Below are 22982 nucleotides of genomic sequence, written 5' to 3'. Positions count from 1 at the left end.
ACATAGGTTAGATGAAGTAATTATTTCTAGGCCAGTGACTACAAACCAGATGAATAGTTTTTGAAGTGGCCATAATGGAGGTCTGACCCTGGGGGACATCAGCATTATTTCAGGCTCACCTCCACTCTCACCTCCACTCTCATCTCTCTCACCTCCACTCTCACCTCCACTTCCACCTCCACTCTCACCTCCACTCTCATCTCTCTCACCTCTGGGCACGGGGAGGGCTGTGATTTCTAGCTCCACTAATGATGGGAGGGGATGGCCCATAGCTACTAAACACAGTCATAGACACACATCTGTTTCTCCATCACAACAAACACAGCGTAGCAGCCAGGACCAACAGCAGGGCTAGAAACAATGACCATACTACTGGAGATTGAATTAGAGAGAGACGGAGAGAGAAAGAGAGATGGAGAGAGATGGAGAGCGAGAGAGATGGAGAGCGAGAGAGATGGAGAGCGAGAGAGATGGAGAGCTAATGGAGAGAGAGAGCTAATGGAGAGAGAGAGCTAATGGAGAGAGAGGGCTAGAGAGGTAGATGGAGAGCGAGGTAGATGGAGAGCGAGAGAGAGGTAGATGGATAGCGAGAGAGAGGTAGATGGAGAGCGAGAGAGAGGTAGATGGAGAGCGAGGTAGATAGAGAGGTGGAGAGCGAGGTAGATAGAGAGGTGGAGAGCTAGAGAGCGAAAGAGAGAGATGGATAGGTAGACAGAGAGAGATGGATAGGTAGACAGAGAGAGAGATGATAGGTAGACAGAGAGAGAGATGGATAGGTAGACAGAGAGAGAGATGGATAGGTAGACAGAGAGAGAGATGGAGGGAGGGAGGGAGAGATGGATAGGTAGACAGAGAGAGAGATGATAGGTAGACAGAGAGAGAGATGGATAGGTAGACAGAGAGAGAGATGGATAGGTAGACAGAGAGAGAGATGGATAGGTAGACAGAGAGAGAGATGGAGAGAGCACACTCTGAACAAGTATTGGTTTTGGAGAGAGTACAGGTCAGTAACACCATATGATGTCAACTATGTACAGTAACTACGTCCTACATCATCATTTTACACAATTATCATCCACGTCAACATCCATGGCTCAGTGTCACCCTTCATGTTGACGTGATTGTAACCTTTGGATAACCTGAAATCATAACAGTTGGATAAAGTTATTTTTTATTTGGCAAATTGACTTGCACGTTCTTGCAAAGTAGGTTAGTGGTATTGGGTCCCGAGTCAAAATTTTGGCATTGGTGGCAGTAGATCTTTCTTAGCATTGACCGTGTTGGACTGGTGCCATAGTTAGCTAGGCCTGTGCCTGGGCTGTCTCAGTCCAGATGGGTCCTCCTGTCTGGGCTGTTTTCTGGGGCAGACCCCCTCTCCTCTGGAGCCTGGAGGACCGTCACTTGACTGGATGAGCCACATGGTTTTCACTAGGTGGCACTTGGACATCACCATATGGGATGCTCGCTCGCCTCCCTCCCTCCCTCCCTCCCTCCCTCCCTCCCCCTCCCTCCCTCCCTCCCTCCCTCCCTCCCTCCCTCCCTCCCTCCCTCCCTCCCTCCCTCCCTCCCTCCCTCCCTCCCTCCCTCCCTCCCTCCCCTCCCTCCCCTCTGTGCTTAGTACACTTCAGATGTGAAGAGTGTTTTATTTGGATTGCAGGGCAGTGTGTAATGTATTCACCTCCATCTCTGCCAGATGTTAAATGCCCCAGAACATGATCTCCTCAGGCTCCGCCCTGTTAACCTCTCTGATTGGCTCTAATAATTAGCAGGAGTGTGAACAGTAACCACGGCGATATCCCCCTCTTCCCTCAGACCAGTGTGGGTGGAGGTGGTGGGGGAAGTTGGGAACAGCCAACATCTTCTAGTACGTGACCCAGTCCCATTTTACTTTCTGTCTCAGGCTAGGCTAAATGAGTTGGGTCTGACCCACACTGGCACGAGCTCATCAGCACCAACCATTCCCCTGGAGCTCATCAGCACCAACCATTCCCCTGGAGCTCATCAGCACCAACCATTCACCTGGAGCTCATCAACACCAACCATTCACCTGGAGCTCATCAGCACCAACCATTCACCTGGAGCTCATCAGCACCAACCATTCCCCTGGAGCTCATCAGCACCAACCATTACCAACCATTCCCCTGGAGCTCATCAGCACCAACCATTCCCCTGGAGCTCATCAGTACCAACCATTCCCCAGCTCATCAGCACCAACCCAGCTCATCAGCACCAACCATTCCCCTGGAGCTCATCAGCACCAACCATTCCCTTGGAGCTCATCAGCACCAACCATTCCCCTGGAGCTCATCAGCACCAACCATTCCCCTGGAGCTCATCAGCACCAACCATTCCCCTGGAGCTCATCAGCACCAACCATTCCCCTGGAGCCCATCAGCACCAACCATTCCCCTGGAGCTCATCAGCACCAACCATTCCCCTGGAGCTCATCAGCACCAACCATTCCCCTGGAGCCCATCAGTACCAACCATTCCCCTGGAGCTCATCAGCACCAACCATTCCCCTGGAGCCCATCAGTACCAACCATTCCCCTGGAGCTCATCAGTAATATTCAGTACCACCACCACTGCTTTATTTTCTACTGGCTTCATATTAACCCTCCAGAACACTTAAAGCCATGCATGCAGTAGGCCGTCCCCCAGGGTTTGGAAACGTCCGGTCTGTTAATCTGTCACCATCCAGGCTACTAGGAAGAGTGTAAAGAGGATTAAGACGTTCAATTCCTGGTAGAATATTATCCTTGGTTCACAATGAGTGAAGGAAGGAAAATAAATAAACAGTGAATAGGAATGGATGGGATGTCTTCTGCTCCTGTATATTTTAGGATTTGTCTCATTTTTATTTCACCTCTATTTAACCAGGTAGGCAAGTTGAGAACAAGTTGTCATTTACAATTGCGACCTGGCCAAGATAAAGCAAAGCAGTTCGACACGTACAACGACACAGAGTTACACATGGAGTAAAACAAACATACAGTCAATAATACAGTATAAACAAGTCTATATACGATGTGAGCAAATGAGGTGAGATAAGGGAGGTAAAGGCAAAAAAAGGCCATGGTGTCAAAGTAAATACAATATAGCAAGTTAAGCACTGGAATGGTAGATTTGCAATGGAAGAATGTGCAAAGTAGAAATAAAAATAATGGGGTGCAAAGGAGCAAAATAAATAAATAAATTAAATACAGTAGGGAAAGAGGTAGCTGTTTGGGCTAAATTTTAGGTGGGCTATGTACAGGTGCAGTAATCTGTGAGCTGCTCTGACAGTTGGTGCTTAAAGCTAGTGAGGGTGATAAGTGTTTCCAGTTTCAGAGATTTTTGTAGTTTGTTCCAATCATTGGCAGCAGAGAACTGTACAATGGCATTCAGTAACAACACTGAATCACTTCCTAAGAAGTGTTCTTGTCTGTCCCTTTAGTCTCAGATATTAGTAACATACTGTTCCAGTACATAGTGGTTAGTAAAGGAAATAGAAAGGAAACATGCTTGTTTTTCACTAAATGGATTCTAGCTAATACAATGCCATTTCAGATGTCACAATCAGCCCTGGTTTACCCTGATTTAGCCCTAGTCTCCATCTGGATTATAAATCATCTGTATCCCCAGCGAAGCTGCAGACAGGCAGCAGATCATCTAGACTAGATCCTTAAGGACAGGGAAGGGGACTAGCTGCCATCTGAAGGGGTTGATCAGCTTGTGCTGTTAACACTGTGGATGGAACACAGAGCTGGCTCTTTACTCTGTCGTACACTGGTTTCTGGATTAGCAACACAAGCCACTTCCACTGTGATCAGTCACTCACACACACAGACACTCGGAATGACTGAAATCCTCTCAACATCACCCATCTGTTTCGCTCACTGTATCAGAATTAGGGCAATTATTGACAGCGAGGTAGAATAAGTAGTCTTGCTATTTGCTCTATTATGGTTTAGATATTGTCCATAATAAGGCTATGAACACATTGTATTGTCTTAACTGTAGGAGAGTGTTCAGGTAGCTTACTGACCAATTCCCTGAGCAGGCCCATGCCCCGTGGCTGACTTCTGTTGACCTGTGTCCTGTTAAGGAGCTACATTGTGTGACCAGTGGGCCACGCTGCTTCCTTCCACAGCAGAGATGTTTCTCTAACTGTTATTGAACTGTTTCTCCAGTCTCTCTTTCTGTCTGAGAACAAAACGTCCAATTCAGGTGTGACCAGACCAGGCCGACCGTCCGTCCTCCAGGAGGAGGGAGCAGGAGGCTGAGTCTTGGCTGGCTGGGCCCCAGCAGCGGGACACCCTTTGGGGCAGAGTATTTAACGCTCCACCTGCTTATCCATCCTGTCCTCCAGGCGCGTCAGCGGACACAGGGGAGGGGGGGGAGGGGGGCACGGCAGACCCCAGCCTCAGCCTCCGGTATCCTGGCTCGGGTCTGTCCTTGACACGGCCCGTGGGACAGGCCTGGAGGACACCTTGCCCCCGCTTCTAGCCCTCAGTCTCCCCCGGGCCGCCTGCACTTTACAGAGCCATATTGATTTTGTGGCGGGGCAGAGAAGTGTGGCTGGCTAGCTAGAGAGGGAGGAAAGAGACTGATAGAGAGAGACACGGAGAGAGAGAGCGCTCTCTAAAGCACTGACTTCTCCTTGACTGCACCTCAGGACGCGACAAGGCTGTCAGAACAACTTGATGGCCCCAGCGCACCCTGCTGAAAACTGCTAATCACAGTCTTTCAATCAATGCTCTCCTTCCCCTCCCCCCGTCCCTCATTCCCCCCCTCGTTCCCTCACCTCTCCCTCAACAAACTGGCCTGTGTCTGAATCTGAATACCTAGGGAATGTGTGTCAGTGTTAAAATGGTCCATTCTGCCTGGAAAACAGCTGACCTCATGAAACCATGTTGTCATTTGTAGGTGAAAACTAAAAAGCTTTCTCTATCGACATAATCATAATGGAAGTGTTATGGCCTGCCCACAAAATAACAATTAAAGCCAAAGTGGCCAACACCCTTTACTTTTCTGCTTATGTAAGGTAGGGCATACCTCTTCAATATCTGCTCTGCTCTGCTCTGCTCTCTCTCTCTCTCTCTCTCTCTCTCTCTCTCTCATTCTCCTCACTCGCTCTCTCTCATTCTCCTCACTCGCTCTCCTCTCCAGATTTGACACCTTGGGTAAAGGTCATGGAAACATCTTTTTCTCCTTCTAGGTGTAGATGAGTGTGAAATAGATGTTGACACCATGGACACATTGAAAAGCACTTAAATGGACAGGCCTTGTATGTGCCAAGATGTCAGTGTCTAGGCTTACCCCAGGTGTATGTGTAAATACTTTGGGCTGATTCATCTTTCTCTCTTTCTTTCTCTCTTTTGCTTTCTCCTAACGCCTGACAGGGTTACACCTGCCCGTGGCTGTGTCACGGATTGGGTTTAACACTGTGAGAGAGAGACAGAGAACACAGAGGGCTAATTGAATGGCTATTTAAGCTACTTGACTGTCTCCATAAGTGATTGTCATTGTGGGTGTGTATACATTTCTGAATATCAACCAGTATGATTGTCTATAGTACTATGTGGTTTGTGTGTGTGTTTTGTGTGTGCCTATAGTGTGTGTGTGTGTGTTTCTGTGTGTGGGCCTATAGTGTGTTTGTGTGTATGTGTGTGTGTTTAAATAATGATCCTTGGTGATCACCCTGCCTGTGGTGCTGGTAATGTTATTAGATCTATGTTCTAAACAGGGTGTGAAGTGTCTACCCGGGCCCAGCTCCATGCAGCATCACACCGGCCCTTTAAATGACTTGGCCCTGGTGTGTTCAGATAGATGGATGGACACATTTTAATATGAATGATTCCACCCCCTCTCTGACCTGCCGCTAAGTGAAGTGAACAATGTCCCCCTTCAGCCCCAAACAATAATTAGTGAGGAGAGGACCAGTTGGCCATTTTTCATCATCTACCTGAATGGATCTCTACTGAAAATATCTACTCAGTGTGCGTGCGTGTGCGTGTGTGTGTCTGCCTCAGTGTGTGCGTGTGTGTGTCTGCCTCAGTGTGTGTGTGTCTGCCTCTGTGTGTGTGTGTGTGTCTGCCTCGGTGTGTGTGCGTGTGTGTGTCTGCCTCAGTGTGTGTGTGTCTGCCTCAGTGTGTGTGTGTCTGCCTCAGTGTGTGTGTGTGTGTGTGTGTCTGCCTCAGTGTGTGTGTGTGTGTGTGTCTGCCTCGGTGTGTGTGCGTGTGTGCGTGTGTGTGTCTGCCTCGGTGTGTGTGCGTGTGTGTGTCTGCCTCAGTGTGTGTGTGTCTGCCTCAGTGTGTGCGTGTGTGTGTGTGTCTGCCTCAGTGTGTGTGTGTCTGCCTCAGTGTGTGCGTGTCTGCCTCAGTGTGTGCGTGTGTGTGTGTGTCTGCCTCAGTGTGTGTGTGTGTGTGTGTGTGTGTGTGTGTGTGTGTGTGTGTGTGTCTGCCTCAGTGTGTGTGTGTCTGCCTCAGTGTGTGCGTGTGTGTGTTTGTGTGTGTCTGCCTCAGTGTGTGTGTGTGTGTGTGTGTGTCTGCCTCAGTGTGTGTGTGTGTGTGTGTGTTAGAGATAGAGACTACTGAGTTGAGCTGCTGAGGGAGGACACAGATGAAGATACATGTTGGTGATCAGCTTTTCCTCTCGGGCAGGAGGAGCATCGAGGCTCATCATGTTCTACTGGAGCTGTGTACTATTGTAATACCTTTTGACATATTCAATAGAAAAACTATATTTGAGACCTACTATTTAGTACATGGCAGTGACCACCTGATCAGATCAGAATGAAACCAGCTCGTCCTCCAACCAGACAAATGAATATGCATCCCCACCTCCTGGTCCAGTGTGTGGGTGTGGGGTTACACATTATTACTGCCCTGTGGGGCCTGGTTCTCAGGTCACTCTACAGATGGTTCAATCAGTTAACCATTTATTACACTGTTCAGTCACTTATCACTTACCTCCCATCCATAACTATTACAGTGCCCGCTGACCAGTTTGTGGGGTTCTGAGAATGCATTATGCCACGATTTGTTGGAAACAAAATGTCAAAAGGCAGTTAAAGTTTTGCTTTTCTTTGAATGGATAGTGCTTATTATGTCCCGGGGCCTAAATGTCAGTTAAAACAACCATGTAGCCCAGGGGGGAGGGAGGGACAGTGTCCGTGTGCAAGGAAGTGTGTGTGATGGATTGTGTGTGTGTGATGGCACCTAGGTGATGTGTGATCTCACTGTGGTTCGAAGCAGTCAGAGACATGCCCTGTGTATGAGGTAGCTACGTGCTGTTTGTCACCGATGCGGAGGGAGTCCAGGTGCCTGGGGGGTGGAGGTTCATGGGGTGGAGGTCCATGGGGCTGGGGCGTGGAGGACCTGGGGGGTGGAGGTTCATGGGGTGGAGGTCCATGGGGCTGGGGCGTGGAGGACCTGGGGGTGGAAGTCCAGGGGGCTGGGGGAGGAGGTCCATGGGGTGGAGGTCCATGGGGCTGGGGTGTGGAGGACCTGGGGGGTGGAAGTCCAGGGGGCTCGGGGGAGGAGGTCCATGGGGTGGAGGTCCATGGGGCTGGGGTGTGGAGGACCTGGGGGTGGAAGTCCAGGGGGCTGGGGGTGGAGGTCCAGGGGGCTGGGGGTGGAGGTCCATGGGGCTGGGGTGTGGAGGACCTGGGGGTGGAAGTCCAGGGGGCTGGGGGTGGAGGTCCATGGGGCTGGGGTGTGGAGGACCTGGGGGGTGGAAGTCCAGGGGGCTGGGGGGTGGAGGTCCATGGGGCTGGGGGGGTGGAGGTCCATGGGGCTGGGGGGGTGGAGGTCCATGGGGCTGGGGGGTGGAGGTCCATGGGGCTGGGGTGTGGAGGACCTGGGGTGTGGAGGACCTGGGGGGTGGGGGGTGGAGGTCCATGGGGCTGGGGTGTGGAGGACCTGGGGGGTGGGGGGTGGAGGTCCATGGGGCTGGGGGGGTGGAGGTCCGGTGACTACCCACTCCTTACTCCTCACAGCAGGCTTGTTGACTCAGGTGTGAACCTCATCCGTTTGGTCTCTCTCTTCAACCCCCCCTCCCCCGGTCCGACGTGGGCACTCCCTGGCCTTCCTGCCATCCTCCTTGCCACTGGCCTCCCCACACTCACTCCCCCACATTCTGCGATGGGGTGCCAAATGAAAATGGGGCGGAAGCGCATTTGATGTCTTTGCCTGTCTCCCTGTTTGAGGCTGATGTTCCACAGGAGACTGATTCACCGTCACTTTTGCAGGAGGAGACCATTTTCTGAAATCGGTGTCACACAAGTACCAATTGTTTGCTTCCTAAACAAAGTGCTCGATTAGGCAGCTAACTCTCAATGCGTCATCGTGGGGATGAGAGGGGGCTGGGGTTGGCTGTCAAGGTTTAAACTCCCCAGGGCTCTCAGTAGAACGCCATCTACTGGTTGGAGGTCTGGTTCCACCTACACCCTGACTTTGGTTCTGATTGTTACAGCATTGCAACCCGAGTCAAAACCAGTCCATTGGGACCCAGGGTTCCTCAGGGTTATGCTGGACCCATGGGGGTAGTCCTCAGACAAACCACCCTCTCAGAGGAAACAAGCTCTTCTCCACTGCCACCAGCAATTTTGATGTAGGCACATTATTTTCTTAGTTATTTTGAGCCATAATGATCTAAGCACTGGACATGAATCTACTCACTAAAGTGTCAAAAATAAAAAAATACCAGCCGTTTGATTTCCCTCTCATGTCCACATCTGAGAGAACACACCCCCTATTTATGTGATAAACAGTCTGGCCAAGAGGATTTTAATCCCGTCAACAGAGAGAGATTAGGAGCAGCATCAGATATATCACTCAGAACAGACGACTGGTTACAGTAAATCATCCATGTCATTGTTTTTATGAGATTGGTAATCTGGTTTCTTATGCTGGGTGGAAAAGCAGCGTCTCTAACTGACAGAGAGCCTGCTCTGATATAGAGGGAGATGAGAGGAGAGAAGGAGAGAGGAGAGGAGATGAGGAGAGACAAGAGAAGAGAGGAGGAAATGAGAGCCCATCTGCTGCAGAGAGCTGGGGTTGTCTTTTTTTCCTGTGGAATTTCTGAGTGGCTTGATGTATTCGACATGTGCATGACAGCCTGGTTGTGTGCGATTGGAGCTGAGGAAGTGTGCTATCCAGCCCAGTTGTGTGTGTGTGTGTGTGTGTGTGTGTGTGTGTGTGTGTGTGTGTGTGTGTGTGTATGCCTACATGCCCATCACACAGGGCAATGTGCTAAGGTCAAGTTGGCAACGGCCTACCAACCAGCCTTGTACACACATACATACAGGAACAACACATACAGGAAACACACCACACTGCCCCCTTACTCATGCTCACACATCACACAGAAACACTCCCACACTGGACACACACACAGAAACACACACACAGGTTTAATATCCTGAAGCTTGTCAGTTTTCCTCCTCTGCTCTTCTTCCTGGCCCTTTGAACACAGACTGGCCATGAATAGTGTATGTTGTTTTGTGTTGTAGATTCACTTTGTCTGTGGACCAGTTTTCCACTCCTTTTGTTTGTTCCACTCTAAATAGAATAAGTTAGAGTGCCGGGTTGTCTGGAAGCCCATTGTGCATCCTGATTGTGTTGATGTTGGTGGTGTTGTTGTTTGTGTTGTTGTTAGTGTTTTTGATGGTGGTGATGTTGTTGGTTGGGTTGGTGTTTGGTGGTGGTTTTGGTGTAGTTGGTGGTGGTGTTCTTGGTAGTGGTGGTGTATTTGGTGGTGGTGTTGTTGGTGTTTGATGGTCTTGTGATGATGTTTGGTGTTGTAGTTGATGGTGGGGGTGGTGGTGGTGGTGTTATTGTTATTGGTGTTGGTGTAATTGATGGTGTTGGTGTTGTTGGTGGTGTAGTTGTTGGTGTTTGGTGGTGTAGTTGATGGTGGTGGTGTTGTAGGTGTTTGGTGGTGTTGTAGTTGATGGTGGTGTTATTGGTGTTGGTGTAGTTGATGATATTGTAGTTGATGTTGGTGGTGTTGTTGGTTGTTGGTGGTGTTGCTGGTGGTGGTGTGATGTTGGATGGTGGTCTTATTGGTTTTGGTGGTGTAGTTGGTGGTGGTGTTGTAGTTGTTGTTGGTGGTGTTGTTGTTGTTGTTTGGGGGTGGTGTTTGTGTTTGGTGGTGTTGTAGTTGATGGTGGTGGTGTAGTTGGTGGTGGTGGTGGTGTTGTTGGTGTTAGTGGTGTTGGTGTTTGGTGGTGTAGTTGATGGTGGTGGTGGTGTTATTGGTGTAGTTGGTGGTGTTGTAGTTGTTGGTGGTGTTTGGTGATGGTGGTGTTGTAGTTGTTGGTGTGGGTGGTGTTGGTGTTGATGGTGTTGTTGGTATTTGGTGGTGGTGTTGTTGGTGTTTGGTGGTGTTGTAGTTGATGGTGGGGGTGGTGTTGGTGTTGTTTAGTCTGCAGATAAAGCTGTAGCCCCCTAAAGGGAAATCTACTAATAACATAAAGCTAATAGGTTCTCCGTCTCCGTCTCCCATACTGACATTTTGCCTTTTCCTCTGTATTCATGCACATACCTTTTCTGTTTGTCCACTTTTTGATCCAGTCCTCTTTTGAGTCATTCAGGACACAACCTTTTTAAGCGTACACTTTAATGTTCTTAACAGGACATTTTATTTTACTCTAAAAGTCAGGACATATTTTGGCGGTCGGGACTCTCGCATTCCCCCGCGTCCCGCATGAGGTCTCTGGCATTATTAGGCCGGCAGAAATGTGAAACGCATGTAGTAAATGTCTGGGAATATATACGAGGCCTGCTGTCCTTAAACCTCACAGCCTACACTCTGCTCTGAGCTTGCTCACTGCTGATGCGGGGAAGCTGTGCGGCAAGGGGTGGGGCAAAGCGTTCACACCGGTGTCCACAGCACATTTAAAGGTTTAAAGGCAGGAGCGGGTCACTGACATGGCACTCTCGCCCGCCGGCTCTCAGCCAGCCAGTGGCTGACAGGGGTGTGGGGTGTGGGGTGTGGGGTGTGTGCACCTGTGGGGCTGTGGGGAGAGAATAAAGGACGGAGGGACGCAGACGGGAGAGATGGATGGAGGGAGGGAAGGAGGAGGGGGAGGGTTCGGCACTTGTGAAATTTATTTGGGTATCGCAGTTTTACGCTGGTTGCCATTGGATTTACAGGTCGGAATGGAATGTGAGCCAATGAAAGGGCTTTGATCCTTCCACCAGGTTGGGTCTTTATAGGAGGGAGCCAGTACGCAGAACGCAGCAGGGCATTCTTTATAAGGTTGTGAGGAACCCCACTGCAGAACCCAGAAATCATAAAAATGTGAGACGACAATGAAGCTAGGGGACTATGGGATATCATCTGGGGAGGTTGAATTAAATGGGATGCTGATGCTTCACAGTTTAGTTTAAATGTAGGCTAATGCATTCGTCAACTCCCAAAACCCTGGATTCATCTCTTCTCTTCTATCGTACATGTCATTACCTGTAAATTCATCATGGTGTGTGCATCTTTGCTGACCTTTGTGTACTGACCTGTGTTTGGTCTCCTCTTCTCCAGAGACGCAGGCTGCTGCAGGAGCTAGGAGACCAGCGCATCCCCTACCTCGGGCCCTCAGACCATGGCTTCCAACAGCTGGTGAGTCAGACAGTCAGGCTGGTCCAGAGTTCAGACCACTGTTGACCTTCTGTCATCCCACTGCCATTGGTACTAGTCCATACCAAAGCCTTCTGTCATCCCACTGCCATTGGTACTAGTCCATACCAAAGCCTTCTGTCATCCCACTGCCATTGGTACTAGTCCATACCAAAGCCTTCTGTCATCCCACTGCCATTGGTACTAGTCCATACCAAAGCCTTCTGTCATCCCACTGCCATTGGTACTAGTCCATACCAAAGCCTTCTGTCATCCCACTGCCATTGGTACTAGTCCAGAACTTCTGTCATCCCAATGCCATTGGTACTAGTCCATATCAAAGCCTTCTGCCATCCCAATGCCATTGGTAGTAGTCCAGAACTTCTGTCATCCCACTGCCATTGGTACTAGTCCAGACTTTCTGTCATCCCAATGCCATTGGTACTAGTCCAAACCTTCTGTCATCCCATTGGTACTAGTCCAGACCTTCTGTCATCCCATTGGTACTAGTCCAGACCTTCTGTCATCCCACTGCCATTGGTACTAGTCCAGACCTTCTGTCACCCCAATGCCATTGGTACTAGTCCAGACCTTCTATCATCCCAATGCCATTAGTACTAGTCCAGACCTTCTGTCATCCCACTGCCATTGGTACTAGTCCAGACCTTCTGTCATCCCACTGCCAATGGTACTAGTCCAGACCTTCTGCCATTAGTACTAGTCCAGACCTTCTGTCATCCCACTGCCATTGATACTAGTCCAGACCTTCTGTCACCCCAATGCCATTGGTACTAGTCCAGACCTTCTGTCATCCCAATGCCATTAGTACTAGTCCAGACCTTCTGTCATCCCACCGCCATCCCAATGGTACTAGTCCAGACCTTCTGTCATCCCATTGGTACTAGTCCAGACCTTCTGCCATCCCACTGCCAGCGGTACTAGTCCAGACCTTCTGCCATCCCACTGCCATTGGTACTAGTCCAGACCTTCTGTCATCCCACTGCCATTGATACTAGTCCAGACCTTCTGTCACCCCAATGCCATTGGTACTAGTCCAGACCTTCTGTCATCCCAATGCCATTAGTACTAGTCCAGACCTTCTGTCATCCCACCGCCATCCCAATGGTACTAGTCCAGACCTTCTGTCATCCCATTGGTACTAGTCCAGACCTTCTGCCACCCCACTGCCATTGGTACTAGTCCAGACCTTCTGTCATCCCATTGGTACTAGTCCAGACCTTCTGCCATCCCACTGCCAGCGGTACTAGTCCAGACCTTCTGCCATCCCACTGCCATTGGTACTAGTCCAGACCTTCTGCCATCCCACTGCCATTGGTACTAGTCCAGACCTTCTGCCATCCCACTGCCATTGATACTAGTCCATATCAAAGCCTTCTGTCTATCCCTTGGAGACAGAGGACTCAGCACTTGGAAAGATACTTAGCTCATAGGCAGAACCATAGAATTAGAAGGAACATGGCTAGTTATACAATATTTATGTTGGCTGTTTGGTCTGTGTACTTGTTCTCCATCAATTGTTTCTGGAGACAGATACCACTTAACTTATAGCAATCAGAACAACAGCTAATTGATCTGTGTTTGCCTGTGTTCCAGTGGGAGACTAGTTACTCTGGCCTGGCTCTGCGGCGGTCCTGCTCCCTGCCTGAGGAGCTCCATGGTCGGGTGGAGGCTGCTCTGTTCACCCTGCGGCGGAGGGGCTGTTTCCTGAGGGACCTGGTGAAGGTGAGGGACCGAGACGTCTTCACCGCCGTGTCCCGGGTGCTGCTGGGTCAGCCAGGAACCACCTACCGCTATCTGGACACACGGCTCTTCACCATCCCCTGGCACACAGATGAGCAGAGAGGGACCTGCTGCGACCCAGACCTCAGCGCCGCCTGCAAAGCACTCTGGGAGCTCAACTGCTTCTTCTGCTCTGATGTCGGAGACAGGAAGGAGGGGGATGTTTTCAAGCAGTGCAGGAACGAGTTGGTTGGTGCTATAGAGTCTAAACCCAGTGTAGAAGGAGACACAGAGTCTAAAGAGAGCGAGGAGTCCAAACCCAGTGATGATGGAGGAGACTCGGAGTCCAAGCAGAGTGAGGAGGGTGAGACTGAGTCAAAGCACAGCGACGATTGGGACATAGAGTCAAAACACAGTGAAGAGGAAGGCTCATCATCCAAACAGGATGCAGCGTGGGAGTCAAGACACGGCGACGAGATGGGAGACATGAAGACTAAACAAACTGAATTGGGGAGTCCAATGGTGTCAAAACAACACAGTGAGGGAAAACACACAGGCTGGAAGCACAGGCCAGCTGGCAGCACAGAGACAGAGACCACAGACCTAGGCCCTCAGGAGAAGCCTGTGGCTGAGCTAAAACACAGTCTCTCTGGGTACCACATTGAAGATGAGGAGGATGAAGACCAGCAGAGTGGCCAGGGATGCTCTAACCTCAACCCTGCTAAGACATCCTGTGCTGGCCCGACCCAGTTCAACGTCACCCTGCTCAACTACATGGACCCAGCAGCTATGAGCCAGTTGAAAGAAGAGCCGTATTATGGGATGGGTAAGATGGCTGTGGGCTGGCACCATGATGAGAACCTGGTCAGCTTATCTCCTGTGGCCGTCTACAGTTACAGCTGTCATGACGACAAAGGTGAGGGTCAAAGGTTATACAGTATAGTTGTTGTATATCACTGTCAGTAGTGGTGGATCCCCGTCAAACTAGACCCAAACTTCCTCAAAAACACCCTTTAGTCTCACTTGTTATCCCATTTTTATCACTCCACCCACAACCCCTTAGAAGTAGCTATTTTCTTCTCCACTGTGATGTAATTTTGAGCTACTATCTCTATCAGATGCAGGTAACAGCTAACGTTGTGTATATGGCCCTACAGCAGCTCACTTCCAACAGCTATACAGCATTTATCTCAGACACGGCCTCCAGTGAGCCAGCCATCAGATCTATCAGCCTGATAGTGTCAGGGCATTATCAAATGTCATCACAGGCTGCCTCTGTTCTGTTCTGACAGGCTGGGATGCCTTATCGCTAGCAGGGCCAGGGGGTGAGGGAAGATCATCAACACACACTCTCTGGGACACATTCAGGGGCTAAACACATGCTGAACGGCACACTACAAAACTCCAACAACTCGCCCATCCTTATCGCTCAACGATCTGATCGAAGTCATTTCCTCCAGAAATGATCAATGTGTAATTATCTGATATGGAATAATGAGTGTCTGCTTTGATTACTGGTTCTAGACTGTACAGCAGTATTGAGGCAGTATTGAGGCAGTGTTTAGCCTAGATGTTCTATCATAGTGGGTCTCGGCCTGATTTTATAGTGCTGATATGAGTGTACCTTTTTTGATTGAGTTCATTGCTATTGAATCAGTGATCGTCTAACAGAATTCTGATTGATCGACCATGATCATATTTTTAAATCAAATATTTACTCTGTTTTACGACCAAGGTGCACAATCCCCTTTTCACATGACAATACAGTGCACAACCCATATCTCAGCCACCTTTGCAGCGGGCCAACATTATTTCAGAGGGATTGGCTAAACAGAACCACCTGCTGTAGAGTAAAAGTCTGTGGAGATGATTTGTTCTGACCCTTGACCCTTGGGAACGCTGGCTTCAAACAGCACAGGACCGACCGTCCGGGGCTGTAGTCTAGGTAGCCTGTTCTATCTTGCAGCTGTGCCTTTCCTTTGTAGGCCAAACTGACCCCACAGCACCAGACTTCACAGGCAAACCTGACAAAGTTTAGCATCACTGCTCGCTAACCCCGCTGTGCATTACTCAAGAAATGCTATGTTCACTTTAGGCCAGATCGTTCTGAATACTCCCAGAACCACAGAGATGGAATTGTTACCATGCGGAATGTGTTTTTTTTACGAGGGGCCCATGTTTTTTTACATTGTTCTCGGCTTGCGCCGCAGTCAAAGCCCCTCTCTCTCTCTTTCTCAACTCAATAATTGAGCTGTTTTACATCCCAGTCTGGTACGTACAGTAACCAGTAACCTTCTAAGCATGTTTATTTGCACGACACCTGTCTTTCTTTGACACGCTTACTTTTCATGTCAGGTCTGCGAGAAGTCTAGTATTTGTCTCTTTTTCCCAAGGCTCTGTCTGGTGTTTCAGAATGGTTTTATTTAGAGTCACCCAGCTGCGCTCATCCGGAGGTATCTGGCTTGGCGGCGGAGTGTTTTCCGTCTGGAAAGACCACAATGCTTTTTACTCCAGCTCCAACACCATTCCCATCCTGGGTCCTTTAGGAGCAGTGTCATTAACGGCTCTCTCAGAAATTGCTGGCTGGAAATTAAGTTACTATTTGTCCTCTGCTGAGCAAAGGAGAAGGCCTGATTTGCCTTGGGGCTGAGAGAGGCCCGGGAAGACTTTAGTATTGATTTATGCTGAAGGGTGTGGACCTAACAGGGGCTGGGTAGATCTCGTTTTCTCACCGTGCCTCGGATGGAGGACAGGCGGGGAGAGGCTGGGGGAGAGGCTGGGGAGAGGCTCGGTGAGAGGCTCGGTGAGAGGCTGGGGGAGAGGCTGGGGGAGAGGCTGGGGAGAGGCTGGGTGAGAGGCTCGGTGAGAGGCTCAGAGACTGGCTATGGGAGGAGAATAGTCCCCACTACCCTGTCTGTCTGCTGCCCCTACACACACTAGCTACCTAACATCAAATACTTTTATTAAAAAGGCTGTCCTCTTGTACAGAAACTGTGAAGAAGACACAAGTTGTACTGAGAGATAATGTAACAATATGCCCTGTCTCCTATTGTATATTTGGTTCTGATCTGACTGACCTAAGTGGTGGGATTGTTTGTGTTTAGCAGGTGTGAGCTCGGAGGAGGGTCCTGCAGAGAAGGGCTGCTGGAGGATTGGTCTAAAGGTGGCCTGGGACATCCACACCCCTGGACTGACACTCCCACTGCAGTCCGGAGACTCCTACTACCTTAGAGGTACTAGAGCATGCGCACCATTCCTTCTACATGACATCTCCAGTCTGTGTGAGATTTACACTAGATGTTCTAGTGTGTTTGGTTTACTGTGTCCCTACTGACCCATAGAAGCAGGATGCACTCCAGACTCTCGCTCACTCTCTTTCTCTCTCTTTTCTCCCTTCTCCCTTTTCTCCCTCTCTCTCTCTCTTTTATCTATCTCTATTTCTCGCTCTCTCATCATTGTGTTAGTCTGAACCCAACCCGACTAGAAGCCCTGTTCTGTTCTGTTCCGCATGTAGCTCGGACTCTGGCCTGCTTGTGTAACCCTAAGGTTCCATGTAGTTGCATGCATTAGAGAGGTTAAGAAAACCAAATGTTATTTTGTGAAGTCCTGTGACCCGGTGCTGTGGCAGCGGTGCTGGTGGTGTCTCTATGTAGTGGAGAGGACAGGCAGCGGTGCTGGTGGTGTCTCTATGGAGTGGAGAGGACAGGCAGCGGTGCTGGTGGTGTCTCTATGTAGTGGAGAGGACAGGCAGCGGTGCTGGTGGTGTCTCTATGGAGTGGAGAGGACAGGCAGCGGTGCTGGTGGTGTCTCTATGGAGTGGAGAGGACAGGCAGCGGTGCTGGTGGTGTCTCTATGGAGTGGAGAGGACAGGCAGCGGTGCTGGTGGTGTCTCTATGGAGTGGAGAGGACAGGCAGCGGTGCTGGTGGTGTCTCTATGGAGTGGAGGAGGACAGGCAGCGGTGCTGGTGGTGTCTCTATGGAGTGGAGAGGACAGGCAGCGGTGCTGGTGGTGTCTCTATGGAGTGGAGAGGACAGGCAGCGGTGCTGGTGGTGTCTCTATGGAGTGGAGAGGACAGGCAGCGGTGCTGGTGGTGTCTCTATGGAGTGGAGAGGACAGGCAGCGGTGCTGGTGGTGTCTCTATGGAGTGGAGAGGACAGGCAGCGGTGCTGGTGGTGTCTCTATGGAGTGGAGAGGACAGGCAGCGGTGCTGGTGGTGTCTCTATGGAGTGGAGAGGACAGGCAGCGGTGCTGGTGGTGTCTCTATGGAGTGGAGAGGACAGGCAGCGGTGCTGGTGGTGTCTCTATGGAGTGGAGAGGACAGGCAGCGGTGCTGGTGGTGTCTCTATGGAGTGGAGAGGACAGGCAGCGGTGCTGGTGGTGTCTCTATGGAGTGGAGAGGACAGGCAGCGGTGCTGGTGGTGTCTCTATGGAGTGGAGAGGACAGGCAGCGGTGCTGGTGGTGTCTCTATGGAGTGGAGAGGACAGGCAGCGGTGCTGGTGGTGTCTATGGAGTCTATGGAGTGGAGAGGACAGGCAGCGGTGCTGGTGGTGTCTCTATGGAGTGGAGAGGACAGGCAGCGGTGCTGGTGGTGTCTCTATGGAGTGGAGAGGACAGGCAGCGGTGCTGGTGGTGTCTCTATGGAGTGGAGAGGACAGGCAGCGGTGCTGGTGGTGTCTCTATGGAGTGGAGAGGACAGGCAGCGGTGCTGGTGGTGTCTCTATGGAGTGGAGAGGACAGGCAGCGGTGCTGGTGGTGTCTCTATGGAGTGGAGAGGACAGGCAGCGGTGCTGGTGGTGTCTCTATGGAGTGGAGAGGACAGGCAGCGGTGCTGGTGGTGTCTCTATGGAGTGGAGAGGACAGGCAGCGGTGCTGGTGGTGTCTCTATGGAGTGGAGAGGACAGGCAGCGGTGCTGGTGGTGTCTCTATGGAGTGGAGAGGACAGGCAGCGGTGCTGGTGGTGTCTCTATGGAGTGGAGAGGACAGGCAGCGGTGCTGGTGGTGTCTCTATGGAGTGGAGAGGACAGGCAGCGGTGCTGGTGGTGTCTCTATGGAGTGGAGAGGACAGGCAGCGGTGCTGGTGGTGTCTCTATGGAGTGGAGAGGACAGGCAGCGGTGCTGGTGGTGTCTCTATGGAGTGGAGAGGACAGGCAGCGGTGCTGGTGGTGTCTGGTGGTGTCTCTATGGAGTGGAGAGGACAGGCAGCGGTGCTGGTGGTGTCTCTATGGAGTGGAGAGGACAGGCAGCGGGCCATGAGGGTGTAAATCAGACCTTAATGCTGATGGCTACAGCAGATGCCTTCCCCTTTCATCTCTGCCTGCTGGGTCGGGCTGCTCTTAGCTTCTACAATACAGGACAAGGCTACACAGCTATTATTGGCTACCTCTAGCTTCACCATCACAGCAGCACACCATGTCCCTCACTGTGTATGGGTTAGGACCTCCAAAACATCATTGTGTGTATTTGTCTGGGATCGTTGGTGAAATATGACTGCATAGTTGTTTTGGACACATACGAACAGACACACACACACACACACACACACACACACAAAGACACAGGCAAGAACATGCAGGAACAGACTCATATTCTACTTCAAAACATGTTGATTTGAGTAGAAACCATGAGTTGGAGTGACCTGACGGGACATAACCCCAGACAGGATGAGATTTGTCACTTTCAGTCCAGGCATGATAACAGAGTGATGGCCTGCTCTAGAAACACCATTGTAATTGGACCTGACTGAATTGGATCAATGGGGATTTATGTTCCAGTTTGGAAGATCCCTACAGGATCACTATGGTACTGTATCAGCTCACACAGTCAGTCTGTCTCAGTCCTACACCTGGATCAGGTACACAGTACAGACACTAAATACTGTAATCAACCAAGACTACATTCAAGAAACTAGTCCACTCAGTGTTTCATTGGATGTTATAGCATGCCTCGACAAGGGACAGAAATAAAAGCTATCTTTGTGATGCCTGTTGACTAGTGGCTTTCAGGTGTTTTTTTAATGTTTTATTATTATTTAAAACATTTTGTTGTAGTTTTTGTCCCTTTTTCTCCCCAATTTTGTGATATCCAATTGGTAGTTACAGTCTTGTCCCATCCATCGCTGCAACTCCCGTACGGACTCGGAGAGGCGAAGGTCAAGAGCTATGCGTCCTCCGAAACAGGACCCCGCCAAGCTGCACTGCTTCTTGACACACTGCTCGCTTAACCCGGAAGCCAGCCGGATCAATGTGTCGGAGGAAAGCTGGCGACTGAAGTCAGCATGCGTGCGCCCGGCCCGACACAAAGAGTCGCTAGAGAGCAATGGGACAAGGACATCCCAGACGGCCAAACCATCCCCTAGGCTGGGCCAATTGTGCGCTGCCTCATGGGTCTCCCGGTCGCTGCTGGCTGCGACACAGCCCGGGATGGAACCTGGGTCTGTAGTGACGCCTCTAGACAGTTGCACCACTCGGGAGGCCCCTGGCTTTGTGGTGTTTTGATAAAGAACGTGCCCGTGGACCATAACGAACACCATCATTCCTTTTAGGCACTGTTAGTCAGTGACTCAACCTCTGAACTGTTAATGTTGTGTGTGTAATATGTGTGGTTAAAAAAGAACAATGCAAGTCTGACACCGAGCCTGTTGGGTAATACGATTTCCAGCTCCCAACTCACGAGGGACCTGAGAAAGAGTTGACCCAATATATTTAAAAGCCTGCTGCTTCCTGGAAAATGAAGGGGACAAGTGGCAACAGTTGAGGGGGTAGAGAAAGAAAGAGAAATATTTATTACAGAAATCGAGTTTGTCCCACCAGTGCCATCAGACTGTGGAGGACCAGATTGATGGAGATCATTTATTATTGGATATAAACTGTTTTAAAGACGGGAGTCATTCCCCCCAGAAACCTAATCCTTCACAATCTCATCAGAGGATAACACAGAACAGTGGGGGAACTTGTTTTGTTTGTCATGCTCTTTTTCAGTTCTTTCCCTCACGACCTCATAATAATATCTATCTTCCTAAATCACTTCACTGTTTGTCTTTCAAATCAAAGGCATTAGCCAGCCACACTGCTCAAGGCGGGGTGTAAATATGCACATGTGCTGTGATTGACAGCTCTGTAATGGCTAAACTAATGATTTGTTGTGGAGCAAATAATAACAGAGCTGGGCGACATCTAAACACACAAACAAGCTCGTGGACTGACGGGACTGATACACTCGAAACAGCAGTTGGGATCGGATCAGGATCTCTGTTTATTGGATAAATGTTTGTTGATATGAGACCTGACAGTGTTTGTTGATATGAGACCTCCATCATGAGGGAATGAATGAGATCTGACAGTGTTTGTTGATATGAGACCTCCGTCATGAGGAATTAGATCTGACAGTGTATGTTGATATGAGAGCTCCATCATGAGGAATTAGATCTGACAGTGTTTGTTGATATGAGACCTCCATCATGAGGGAATGAATGAGATCTGACTGTGTTTGTTGATATGAGACCTCCATCATGAGGGAATGAATGAGATCTGACAGTGTTTGTTGATATGAGACCTCCGTCATGAGGAATTAGATCTGACAGTGTTTGTTGACATGAGACCTCCATCATGAGGGAATGAGATCTGACAGTGTTTGTTGATATTAGACCACCATCATGAGGAATTAGATCTGACAGTGTATGTTGATATGAGACCATCATGAGGAATGAGATCTGACTGTGTTTGTTGATATGAGACCTCCATCATGAGGATTGAGATCTGACAGTGGTTGTTGATATGAGACCACCATCATGAGGAATGAGATCTGACTGTGTTTGTTGATATGAGACCTCCATCATGATGGAATGAATGAGATCTGACAGTGTTTGTTGATATGAGACCATCATGAGGAATGAGATCTGACTGTGTTTGTTGATATGAGACATCCATCATGAGGGAATGAATGAGATCTGACAGTGTTTGTTGATATGATCCCTCCGTCATGAGGAATTAGATCTGACAGTGTATGTTGATATGAGACCTCCATAATGAGGAATTAGATCTGACTGTGTTTGTTGATATGAGACTTCCATCATGAAGGAATGAATGAGATCTGGCAGTGTTTGTTGACATGAGACCTCCGTCATGAGGAATTAGATCTGACAGTGTTTGTTGATATGAGACCTCCATCATGAGGATGAGATCTGACTGTGTATGTTGATATGAGACCTCCATCATGAGGGAATGAATGAGATCTGACTGTGTTTGTTGATATGAGACCTCCATCATGAGGGAATGAATGAGATCTGACAGTGTTTGTTGATATGAGACCTCCGTCATGAGGAATTAGATCTGACAGTGTTTATTGATAGGAGACCTGCATCATGAGGAATGAGATCTGACTGTGTATTTTGATATGAGACCTCCATCATGAGGAATGAGATCTGACTGTGTATGTTGATATGAGACCTCCATCATGAGGGAATGAATGAGATCTGACTGTGTTTGTTGATATGAGACCTCCATCATGAATGAATGAGATCTGACAGTGTTTGTTGGAATGAATGAGATCTGACTGTGTTTGTTGATATGAGACCTCCATCATGAGGGAATGAATGAGATCTGACATGAGAATGAGATCTGACTGTGTATGTTGATATGAGACCTCCATCATGAGGGAATGAATGAGATCTGACAGTGTTTGTTGATATGAGAACTCCATCATGAGGAATGAGATCTGACTGTGTTTGTTGATATGAGACGTCCATCATGAGGGAATGAATGAGATCTGACAGTGTTTGTTGAATGAGATGAGGAATGATCTGACTGTGTTTGTTGATATGAGACCTCCATCATGAGGGTGTTTGTTGATATGAGACCTCCATCATGAGATCTGAGTGTTTGTTGTGTTTGTTGATATGAGACGTCCATCATGAGGGAATGAATGAGATCTGACAGTGTTTGTTGACATGAGACCTCCATCATGAGGGAATGAATGAGATCTGACTGTGTTTCTTGATATGAGACCTCCATCATGAGGGAATGAATGAGATCTGACAGTGTTTGTTGATATGAGAACTCCATCATGAGGAATGAGATCTGACTGTGTTTGTTGATATGAGACGTCCATCATGAGGGAATGAATGAGATCTGACAGTGTTTGTTGACATGAGACCTCCATCATGAGGGAATGAATGAGATCTGACTGTGTTTGTTGATATGAGACCTCCATCATGAGGGATGAATGAGATCTGACTGTGTTTGTTGATATGAGACCTCCATCATGAGGAATGAATGAGATCTGACAGTGTTTGTTGATATGAGACCTCCATCATGAGGGAATGAATGAGATCTGACTGTGTTTGTTGATATGAGACCTCCATCATGAGGAATTAGATCTGACAGTGTTTGTTGATATGAGACCTCCATCATGAGGAATTAGATCTGACAGTGTTTGTTGAATGAGACCTCCATCATGAGGAATTGAGATCTGACAGTGTTTGTTGATATGAGACCTCCATCATGAGGAATGAGATCTGACAGTGTTTGTTGATATGAGACCTCCATCATGAGCGAATGAGATCTGACAGTGTTTGTTGATATGAGACCTCCATCATGAGGGATTGAATAAGATCTGACTGTGTTTGTTGATATGAGACCTCCAT

General features: G+C 49.2%; 1 protein-coding gene across 3 annotated transcripts in view; it reads left to right on the top strand.

The window, feature by feature from the left end:
* Positions 1 to 22982, top strand: part of LOC135557140 (alpha-ketoglutarate-dependent dioxygenase FTO-like) — a 229162-nt gene that overhangs the window by 15296 nt on the left and 190884 nt on the right. For 2 of the 3 annotated variants that reach the window (XM_064990355.1, XM_064990364.1), the window contains exons 2-4: positions 11526 to 11603; positions 13215 to 14256; positions 16445 to 16573. In XM_064990355.1, the coding sequence (XP_064846427.1) occupies positions 11526 to 11603; positions 13215 to 14256; positions 16445 to 16573 (1249 nt within the window). The remainder of the gene's footprint in view (positions 1 to 11525; positions 11604 to 13214; positions 14257 to 16444; positions 16574 to 22982) is intronic. The other variant, XM_064990359.1, reaches the window with a different exon arrangement.

This window comes from Oncorhynchus masou, chromosome 2 (assembly GCF_036934945.1).
Source record: "Oncorhynchus masou masou isolate Uvic2021 chromosome 2, UVic_Omas_1.1, whole genome shotgun sequence".
Taxonomy (NCBI): Eukaryota; Metazoa; Chordata; class Actinopteri; order Salmoniformes; family Salmonidae; genus Oncorhynchus; species Oncorhynchus masou.
The sequence above is the reverse complement of the archived record's forward strand: the minus strand, read 5'-3'. Positions and strand labels throughout refer to the sequence as shown.